We start from the raw sequence: 10,342 nt of genomic DNA, 5'->3' as shown, positions 1-10,342 counted from the left end.
CCAGCCATCTCCTGTTGATTCAGCTTAGTGCCTGCCGTGGGTGCACAGCATGGGCTGATGGGTGCCTGTGTGTGCTGCGGTGGGCAGCTTCAGGCAGGGCTCTGTGCACAGGGCAAAGCAGAAGGAACAGCTTGTCCTTAGGGTGCCTCTGCCTCGGCAGTGTGGTGGGTGACATCTCTGGTCCTCTGCATTCACATGGGTCTGTCTCTGCAGCCCTCCCACCAGTGACTCTGCTGTGTCATCAAGCTCTTGGGAGTGAATTGGGGATGTTTGGGTTGTGAGTTCAGCCAGGCCAGCCCAGTAGTTGTGCTGCTGCAGCTGGCACAGGGAGATGCCTGGGCACGGGGCTACCCCTTCTCCAGATTGGGTTGCACTGCAATGGGTCTGAACTCTCCCACTCATCTCCCCTGCCTGCCCTACCTAGAACCTTCCACTCTATTTTGGCATAAACTGGAGGGGGGAAAGCTGCTGGCTGCCATCTGCACCCAAGGGACATTCAATTCCAGGTTGATTTTTATGGGCTATCAACTGGCAGATTCCCAGTTATTCTCACAGCAAATTTTCCTGTTGATCCTCATGTTTCAGACCAGCTCCAGCCCCTTCTATCATAACCGCCTTTGTCAGCAAGAGCCTCATCTTCCCTCTGCTGCCTTAAATCATCATTCCTCTTCTTCTGGATTATTATGGGAGTAAAATGTGCTTTGGGGTTGAGCTCTGACAGCACAGCCCAGATTCCTCCTGCCTTGAGCCAGCTCCTGCCTCCCAGCCCAGAAAACGAGCCTGTAATTGAAGTGCAGGCAGGCACTTTGAGTGGAAACAAGCTACCAATTAAAGCTATTATCCCTGCCAAAGAGCAAAGGGAGCAGCCCGACTCCGGCTCAGCTGGGGAATAGCATGTCCCTAGTGCTCAAGTCTGTGCATGGCTTCATGGAAGGAGAAAAGTTTCTTGATGGAGAGGGGCTGGCAATGGCAGCCAGGGAGGGTCTGAAAGTTTTGTGAGGTTCATCTTTGGGGTCCTTCTCCCTTTGCTGCTTCCCTGCTGTGACATCCTGGGACAAAACTGCTGTTTCTCTGCAAAGCTTAGAGGGAAGGAGCATGTTTGCTTGGCTGAGTGTTACTGCAGAGGGTCTCTGTTATTTCCAGAGTGCAAGGACAGTTTATTAGGGGTGAGGCTTGCAGGGGGACCTCCTTGGGGGTTTGGGACCTCCTGGCTGTGTTTTCCTGTGTGTTGGATGGCTCAAGGAGAGCAGCAGGTTGCCTTGTAGTCCAGCAGGTCAGAAGCATTAGGGATGAAGCAGTCTGTGGTTTTCTCCATGTGTTGTGCTGGTCCCTGAGGCCACCCTGGGCAGTTTTGTCATCCCCCCCATTCACTGTGTCATTGTCTGCTGCAGTGATGGCAGGGCCAGTGGCCCTTAGGGATGTGAGCAGGTCACCATGTCCTGCCTTGATCAGGAGCCCCTGTTCTCTGCTCGCCCTTGCAGGCAGGAGGGAAGCACTACCACCCTACCTGCGCCAGATGTGTCCGCTGCCACCAGATGTTCACGGAAGGAGAGGAGATGTACCTCACAGGTAGGGATCCCGCTGCGGTGAGGAGGGAATCCCCTGCCCTGCATGGACCAGCATGGCTTGGGGGGGTGTGCTGTTTGCCGGGGCATTTGGGATTTGAGTCCTTATGGAGATCACTGCCCTTCTCCACTGCCCCAACCTGCCCAGGTTACACTGAGAGCAGCACTGGAGGGGAAAGGCTTTTGCTGGCCACAGCTGAATGGTGTGGGGTTGTTTTCTCCAGGAGCTCATCCCTTAAGGAGCTGCCTTAGGGCATATTTCCAGAGCAAAGGGAGGGTTTGGTTTTGCTCATAACCTGTAACCTGTGCTTGCCTGTCACCCTGAGTCGCTAATGATCCCAAGGGTGGCAAAGGGGCAGTTGTGCACTGAGAGCACCCGAATGGGGGTCCCAGCACGTCCCTATCATGGGCAGCAGGATGGGTGTGCTCAGCATCCATCCTAAGGCTTGGTGGCTTTGCTAGTTCCAGCTCTGAGGGAACTGGATGCTTCAGGCTCAGTGTTATTCCAAGTTTAACCTTCAGGAGCAGCCTGGCTGAGCGCTGGGGCTGTGCCAAAAGCACCCCTGGTTTGCTGTCACAGGTTAGTAGTGCTGGCCACTACATCTCGGTGCTTGGGAGTTGTTTCATTTCATCTTTCCAACAGGCACATTCCTGTGGTTACACCGGTTACAGGAGCGCAACCTGTAGCTGCAGTGCAGCTGCTGCTGGGGACAGGGGGACCACAGGCTGCGGGTCAGTGCTGGAGGTGGCAGGACAGGATGGGTCTCCCCTATGGCAGCAGGAGGATCCCTGACAGCGGAGCTCAGCTGTGCATGGAGCTGAAACGCTTTTCTCTTTGCTGTGTTGCAGGCTCGGAAGTGTGGCACCCCATCTGCAAGCAGGCAGCCAGAGCGGAGAAGAAGCTAAAGGTAAGCACCAGGGTGAGGGGCATCTCCCATAGGTGGCACCTCGCAGGTGATGTTGCCCCTGAGTCCTTGCTGGAGGTGAACTGTTGTGGCATTGTCCAAGCCTGGGCTGGCTTCTGAGGCTGGCACGACCAATGTCAAGAGGCTGGCTTAGGCTGTTAGTAGGGACCTGCCTCCTGGCTGGTCCCATGCCACAGCACCCCTCAAGCTGTTGCTCCATCTCTGTGCCCTCTGGACATGGGGACAACTGCCTGCTGGATCATGCCAGGACACTCTCCTGACTCTGGATTTGGCCCTAGAGAGGCCAGGGCACAGAGCTGGATAGCAGGGCAACCTGCAGTGGCCGTGGGCAGCAAGCAGATAAAAGGGCAGAGGAACTGGACCTCAAGTGAAATTCAGCTCCAAAACCAACCATTTGCTCACTGCACCCCGCACTGTGCCTGTGCAGAGGTCCCTCCTTGTCGTGCTCTCATCTGTCCTCTGCTTTTCTGCCTCCACAGCACAGAAGGACATCAGAAACCTCCATCTCGCCCCCTGGTTCCAGCATCGGCTCCCCAAACCGTGTCATCTGTGTAAGTGCAGTCTGCCCATCTGCATGGGGCAGGATGGATGCTCCAGCCCCAGGGAAGAGAGCATTAGTTCCCAGTGCTGCTATGCAGTGTGAAGTGTGCCGAGCATGTGGGGACAGCAGGGACAAGCCATGTCCCCTCTCTGCAGCATCATGCCATGCTGCCAGGGCTGTTGGCACACACCAGGAGCGCTCAGAGGGGCACAGTTCCCACACTCAAGCTCCTCTGCTCCTTCCCACTTGCTGCCTCTCAAGCATCTCCTCTTACCTCTTCCTTCTGCTGGGGTGTCGGTGGGCTCTGTCTGCTCTGTGCTGGTTCCATACTGTGTGCTCCAGCCTCCCCTTTCTTCCCTCCTCCTCTTCCTTTCTGTCTCTGTCTCTCCCTCTCCCTAGGCTAAAGTGGATAATGAGATCCTTAATTACAAAGACCTGGCAGCTCTTCCCAAGATTAAAGCCATCTATGAAGTGCAGCGTCCTGACCTCATTTCCTACGAGCCCTATCACAGATACACGTCGGATGAGACACTGGAGAGATATAGCTATGGGGAGGTACTGAGCCTCGATACACCAGCTCTGCAGGGAGCCGGGCCCCGATTCAGGGCGATGGGGAGAACTGCATGTGGGTTCACTCACTCCACTGGGAATACTGCAGGGAGGCAAGAGGTGGGGTAAGACCTCTCCCAGAGGCTCCCCATCACTGGGAAGAGGGCCGGAAGGGTAATCTTTACATTGCTACTATAGAGTAAGGAAGAAACCAGTGTCGTTATCAGCTGATGGCCATGTGCTGCAGACCCAGTGTGCAGGTACAGGTAGTGCTGTGCAGGAGGTGTTGTCACCCTCAGGAGTGATGTGGCAGCCTGCAGCAGGAGAGGAGGAGGGCATGCAGCACACGTGCATCCCTCTGGGATGGAGGGACAGAGAACAGCAGGCTCTGCCCAGAGCCTGGCCCTGGAAGTGGATCCTCCTGGCCGCCCAGCCCCAGCACAGTGTCTCTGGAACATGCAGGGCTGCCCCTGTTGGGTGCTGGCCCTGGAGCCAGGGGAAGGGGGCTTGGTCAGTGTGTTTTGTAAGCATGTGATGAGATGATGCTCAGGCAGCACATGGGACAGGATTGCCCCTCTCCCCCAGGCAGGCTGGGATTGATGGGTGATTTCAGAAAGTCTGTGGAAGGAGAAGGTCTGAGCAGCTCACACAGAGATGAGGACCTGGAAGAGGACTTTGCAGTGGCCAGCAGCAGCATCTCTTGTGTCTCCATCTGAAAGCTTGTCACAAGTGTGGTTTCCTCCAGTTCACCAATGATGGTGCAGGCAGTATGGCCATGGCCTGCTGTGTAGCACCGTGGCACCAGCAGCCACCTTCTCTCCCCTTGCAGCTGCTCCACCGAGGTCTCTGAGCAGGGAGGCAGGCTGCTGATCCGGGAGGTTCCATCCTCTCATCAGCTCCCCTCCTGTCAGCTCCAGCTGTGCCGCCAGCCGCCCTCACTACCTGTAATGAGGTTGTAACATGGACCCTAGTCTGTCGCTGCTGCCTTTAACCATGTGCTGTCTCTCTCTTTCTCTTCCCCTCCTCTCTGCCTCCTGCCACCTCCAGTCCCTGGGGACCCTCTCCCCGTACTCACAGGTAATGCCCCAGCAGGCACTGTGGGGTCTGTCACCTGCAGCTGCTGCAGCGTGTCCCTCTGCCCAGGGACCTCTGGGCTCTGCTGAACATCCCCCTGCCTGGGTGGAGGTGGAGAGACAGGGTCCAGAAGGGTCCTGTCCTTCAGGCCCCGGGGAGAGCAGCGTGCAAGCCCTCCCTGGCAGAGTGGATCTGCCTCGTCCCTCATCCCGCCAGCTCTAACCCTGCTCTCTCCATGCGTTTCCTGGTCCCTAGGACATCTATGAGAGCTTTGACATGCGGCAGAGGCGAGCCTCCAGCCCTGGCTACATCGACTCCCCCACCTACAGCCGCCAGGGCATGTCCCCCACCATCCCGAGGTCCCCACACCATTTCTACCGCTCAGGTGAGAACTTCAGCTGCAACCCCAGGCTGGGCTGAGCTCAGACCCCCAAGTGGAGCGGTGATCACCAAACTGTCCCCTGCAAACCCAGGGGATCTCCGTGGTCCCTTCTCTGGCAAGCGGGCAGGAGGCCTGGTGTGTCCATGGGGGGCTGACAACAACAGGAGCTGTAGGTCAGTGACCAGCTCTGCTGAGTGCATCCTCTGCCTCCCCTGACTGTTGTCTTGTGAGCAGCGAGAAGAGGCCAAGGGGGTTTTGTCCTGGCTCAGACCTGAGCTGGGGCCCATGGAGGATGGAAGGGTGGTGAGCCCCAGATCCAGTGAAGACCCCTTGGCTGGCTTGTTAGCTCTGGGAGAGGTGTGCATGAGAGCGCTTGCGCCCAGTCAGTGCTGTAAGGCAGGTCCTTACACACATACATACACACGTACAAATGTGTGCATGCCCTGGAGCATGTCAGGGGGAAGCAGAGTGTGTCTGGTCCATGTCTCCTGTCCTTTGGAGCCAGGGAAGAACAACTGGGAAAATCCAAGGTCAGTAAGTCCAGAGGTCCTGCATTCTCTGCGCTGCACTGCCAAGGGCCTGTCACTGTTTGCCTCTGCAGCACGCTCAGCTTTCCTCTGTCAGCAGCAGGGCAGCCCTGCACAGCACCCACATACAGGGTTTCCTCTGCATCCCGCTTCCTCTGGAGATGCGGGAAATCTCCCTCTGCTCCATCACGCCCCATTCTGGACCACGGCCTGGCACACGTCCCCACCACCACATGGCTCTTCTAACACCGCTGCGTTTAACACCCGTTTTCTTCTGCCTCTTGTTCTCTCTCTCGGTCACTTATGGCTGCTTCTGCTCGGCACCGCATAGGCACTGAGAGCGGGCGCAGCTCCCCCTACTATAGCCAGTTAGATGTGAGGTCCTCCACTCCAACCTCATACCAAGCACCCAAGCATTTCCACATCCCAGGTAGGCTCTGGAGCGCCCCAGCCCCTGGGGAAGTGCCGTGTCTGTGGCATGCCAGCATGTGCCGTCCCTGCTGTGTTGCATGCGTAGCTCCGCCGCCTGCCTAGAGCCAGCTGGCAGCAGGATCTACCCCTGGTAGAGGCCATCCATAAACAGGACCTGCAGCTTGAACCCTCCTTCCTCCCCATCACCACCTGGATGTCCCAGAGCTGCCCAGAGTCTGCTTGATCCTTGCAATGTCCCTCTGTGGCATGCCAGCATGTGCCGTCCCTGCTGTGTTGCATGCGTAGCTCCGCCGCCTGCCTAGAGCCAGCTGGCAGCAGGATCTACCCCTGGTAGAGGCCATCCATAAACAGGACCTGCAGCTTGAACCCTCCTTCCTCCCCATCACCACCTGGATGTCCCAGAGCTGCCCAGAGTCTGCTTGATCCTTGCAATGTCCCTCTTACCCCTTTTCCTTTATCTTCCTCCACTGAGTCCCTTGCAGAGAGCCTGCCCCTTCCCCTGCCTCCCCTCCCAGGATCACGAGCCGAAGCGTGTCTCCGGAGGCCTTTCCACACCCATCCGCTACAGATGACTATTTTATACTCCCCATAGGGCCTGCCGCTCCCTCCCCCCAGAGTCTTCTGGGCTTGCCAGATGCCTGCTCCCCTTCTGCAGGGATTGCAGGGGGCCACCAGGTAAGGGCCACCACCCGCTCCCGGCCATGCAGAGCCCATGGGGATGGGGACGGAGCGGGCAGAAAGGGAAAGCGGGGAGGGAAGCAGGCAGCTGCCCATCCATCCTTCAGCATGCGCAGGGGGGCCAGAGCCCCACAACACCCTGCTCAGCTGGAGCGTCTCCTGCTGCCCTTGTCCTCCTCCATGATGTAGAGCTGATGCCCTGGGACAGCACCATGAGGACACTCAGAGGATTCCCCACCGTGGTCCCCTGCTCCTGCCCCATCCCTGGCAGGGTTCGGTCCCGCTGCCGGTCGGTGGTTTATGGATGGCCCCGTCCCTGCTCCGCTGCCTGGCCCCTGCGCAGGGGCTGTAGCTCTTGGCGCCAGGCTCCAGTTCGCTTTCCCTCCCGGCTCGCTCTTTTCTCTCTCTGCTGTGGAAAGAGGCTTTGGCTGATGTGGTAGCGCAGCCGGTGGCTCCTGGCTGTGCCGCTCCCGGGGCTGGTGGTGCATGCTGATGCTGGGGTGTTCACTGCATGTCCTGGTGTCCACCGTGTCCGAGAGCAGCCCCGGGACCATGCTCCTGCTGCTCATCCTGCAGCCCACCTGGCTCTGGCCCGGTACTGGGCTCCCATGGGATGCGTGGAGCCAGAGGTGGTTGTGTGAGCAGCCGGTGGCTCCTGGCTGTGCCGCTCCCGGGGCTGGTGGTGCATGCTGATGCTGGGGTGTTCACTGCATGTCCTGGTGTCCACCGTGTCCGAGAGCAGCCCCGGGACCATGCTCCTGCTGCTCATCCTGCAGCCCACCTGGCTCTGGCCCGGTACTGGGCTCCCATGGGATGCGTGGAGCCAGAGGTGGTTGTGTGATGGAAACGTGGTGTGGGTAGCATCTCCTGCAGGACCTCTATCCCGTCTGCACTCAGCGTACCCACACTGACCTCCCCTTCCTCCCTTCTTTCCTCTTTCTTCCCTTTCTTTCTTTCCTCTCCCAGCTGCCGGTGAGAGCAACATATACCGGAAGCCCCCCATCTATAAGCGCCATGGTATGTATGGTCTGTGTGCCATGCGCTGGGCTCGGGACACAGGCAGGGTACCAGCACAGGGCTTGGACTGTCTGAATGGCCTTTAGGGGCAGGGTAGGACATGGGAGCAGGCATCAAGGTGTGAGATGTTGGGGTGGTGACCAGGTGAGCTGGTGCTCCTGCTTCCTCTCCAGGCAGCAGAGTGCAGGGCTCAGTGGGAGAAAAAGTCAGCTTTGGATCACGTCCTTGTTGTGAGGGATGGAGGCTGTCATTGGGACTGAGACCAGGGATAGCTGTGGGAGGGGGAATGAGGTTGTGGAGGGGTGGCAGAGAGTGCCTTGCCCCCAGGAGGGACAAGGGTGGCCATTACTTGCTGATCCCAGGAGCCACAGTAGCCTTGGGAACAGGATGAAGAAGGTAATCTGCAGTTTGACACGGAGCCATGGAGAAAAATCACGGCTTATCCTGGTTGGATGCTCCAGGGTGAAACAGGCCTGGAGGGTGTTGAGGGGTGGGAACCGTGGTGGTTTGTGTCTCAGCAGGGCTGGCTTGCACTGTCCCTGCTTGCTTGTGTGTGTAGAGGGGCAGCAGCTCCCACCAAGCAGTAACTTCTCTGTGTCTCCTCTTTCTCCCTGGGCTCTCCCTTCCCTCCTGCCCAACTCCCACTGCCCTGCTGCTGGCTGCACCCACTGCTGTAAGTAGCTGCCGTTGGCAGGGTCCTCTGTGCCCGCTTGAGGTGGTGGGATCATGCTGCCACATTGCTGGCCTTGGTACTCCTTCCCTGCAAGGCTCCTGCACTGGGGGAAGGGAGCAGGGCTCACCCTTGGGTTTCTCAAGCTCAGACCCCAGCAGAGCTCTGTGTGTGACCCTGCCATGGGGCCAGAGCTGCTGGGGTCACCCCTCTGCTCCCCACCACTGCACAGCCCGCTGCTGCCTTCCCCTGGCAGTAACCCACCGAGAGCCCTTTCCCTGCTGCACTGGACCTTCCCCCGTCCCCTCCTGCCTGTGTGGTTATAGCCCTCTGGGTGATGGGACAGCCATGGGGAGGCTGGTGGCACTGGTGGTACTGGGGCTGGGGTGGGCACTATGCAAGAGCCAGAGCTTGCTGTGGTGCTGTAGGATAAGAGCTATTCAGGTCCCTTCCCAGCCACATCAGTGACAGCCCCTCTGCTTGTCACCTTCCCCACTGTCTGCCTCTGCACCCTTGTCTCCCCGAGGTGTCAGCAATTTGAACATGGATTATTCCCAGCTCTGCTCTGTGCTATCCCAGACATAAATTGCTGGTATCCGTGGGGGAGAGGGGAGGGAACAGGATTTGCCTTCATCCCAGGGTGGATCTTTCCAAGTCCTGCCAGCAGGACTCAAGGTCCTCATTGTAGCTCTTCGTGCTCCTATTGCAGACAACCCCTCTGCAGCCACGAAAAGCAAAACCAGCGAAGACATTGCACAGTCATCCAAGTACAGCCCTGCCTACTCCCCGGACCCGTACTACCACTCCGAGTCAGAGTACTGGTCCTTCCAAAGCTCCCCCAAAGGTAACAGCCCCTCATTGACCTGAGGGAAAGTGGAACCCATTCCTCCCCATAACCCAGCCATTCTCTGGGAGAAAGCTGCCCTCAAGCTGGATCTGGACCTGAAGGTGGGGTTGGGCCATGGTACGTGCCAGAGTGACCCTAAAATGCTAGCATTTGGGAATCGGTTGTCCCCATGCAGCTGGGGACTGTCTGCTCTCTGCCTGCTCTCCATTCATCCCCATCTGACCCCTCCACGTGTCTCCTTGCAGCCCCCCGGGCCCGGAGGTTCTCGTCGGGAGGCGAGGAGGACGGGTACGACCGGGGCATGCACAAGGTGAGTGATGTCCTGGCAGGGGACGGGCAGCAGCAAGCTGTCCTCATGGCAGTGGGCTTTGGGGAGGAGACCCAGCCCAGCTTCATCACCCAGGAAGGGGCCACCACCATCCCTGCTTCCCTTGGCCCTCCCCAACATGGGGTATGAAGCAGCCTTTCCCCCCTGCCCAGATCCAGAGCGGCATCGGCCGGCTGATCCTGAGGGAGGAAATGAAGGCTCGGTCCAACTCCTATGCAGACCCCTGGACACCCCCTCGCAGCTCAGCCAGCAGCAGAGAAGCCCTGCTCACCCAGGAAGGGGCCACCACCATCCCTGCTTCCCTTGGCCCTCCCCAACATGGGGTATGAAGCAGCCTTTCCCCCCTGCCCAGATCCAGAGCGGCATCGGCCGGCTGATCCTGAGGGAGGAAATGAAGGCTCGGTCCAACTCCTATGCAGACCCCTGGACACCCCCTCGCAGCTCAGCCAGCAGCAGAGAAGCCCTGCACACAGTTGGCTACGAGGGCTCCCTTAACGGTCTGCTTGTCTGTCTGTCTGTCCCACCCAGCAGAGCCCCAGCCCCTGTGGGAGGGAAGAGCAGGGCATGGGGAAGGGGTGGTGGAGATGTTCTGGGCACCACAGTTGGACTTGAGAGGCTCTTTTCCTCTCTGGAGGGCTCCATCCATTCCCTGTGCCCTGGCTGGGATGGGGCATTGTCTGGTGGGTGTTTGCAGTCTGTCCAGCAGCGTGTCCAGCCTCATGGGGTGGTTGGTGGTCCCTTGGGACTCTCACAGCACAGCCATGCTGGGTTTCCTCTGACCTGTTTTGGGCTCGCTCCTTATTATG

The 10,342-nt window shown here is 58.7% G+C and overlaps 1 protein-coding gene across 1 annotated transcript in view; it reads left to right on the top strand.

The window, feature by feature from the left end:
• The window catches only part of ABLIM3 (actin binding LIM protein family, member 3), a gene marked incomplete at its 5' end in the record, with an annotated part of 21,268 nt that overhangs the window by 8,224 nt on the left and 2,702 nt on the right, over positions 1-10,342 (top strand). The window contains 11 exons of the mRNA XM_010021962.1: positions 1,482-1,569; positions 2,415-2,473; positions 2,971-3,042; positions 3,432-3,587; positions 4,629-4,658; positions 4,911-5,040; positions 5,896-5,994; positions 7,641-7,691; positions 9,071-9,205; positions 9,454-9,518; positions 9,889-10,045. Of these exons, the coding sequence (XP_010020264.1) occupies positions 1,482-1,569; positions 2,415-2,473; positions 2,971-3,042; positions 3,432-3,587; positions 4,629-4,658; positions 4,911-5,040; positions 5,896-5,994; positions 7,641-7,691; positions 9,071-9,205; positions 9,454-9,518; positions 9,889-10,045 (1,042 nt within the window). The remainder of the gene's footprint in view (positions 1-1,481; positions 1,570-2,414; positions 2,474-2,970; positions 3,043-3,431; positions 3,588-4,628; positions 4,659-4,910; positions 5,041-5,895; positions 5,995-7,640; positions 7,692-9,070; positions 9,206-9,453; positions 9,519-9,888; positions 10,046-10,342) is intronic.

Source organism: Nestor notabilis, unplaced genomic scaffold (assembly GCF_000696875.1).
Source record: "Nestor notabilis isolate BGI_N333 unplaced genomic scaffold, ASM69687v1 scaffold18329, whole genome shotgun sequence".
Classification (NCBI taxonomy): domain Eukaryota; kingdom Metazoa; phylum Chordata; class Aves; order Psittaciformes; family Psittacidae; genus Nestor; species Nestor notabilis.
The sequence above is the reverse complement of the archived record's forward strand: the minus strand, read 5'-3'. Positions and strand labels throughout refer to the sequence as shown.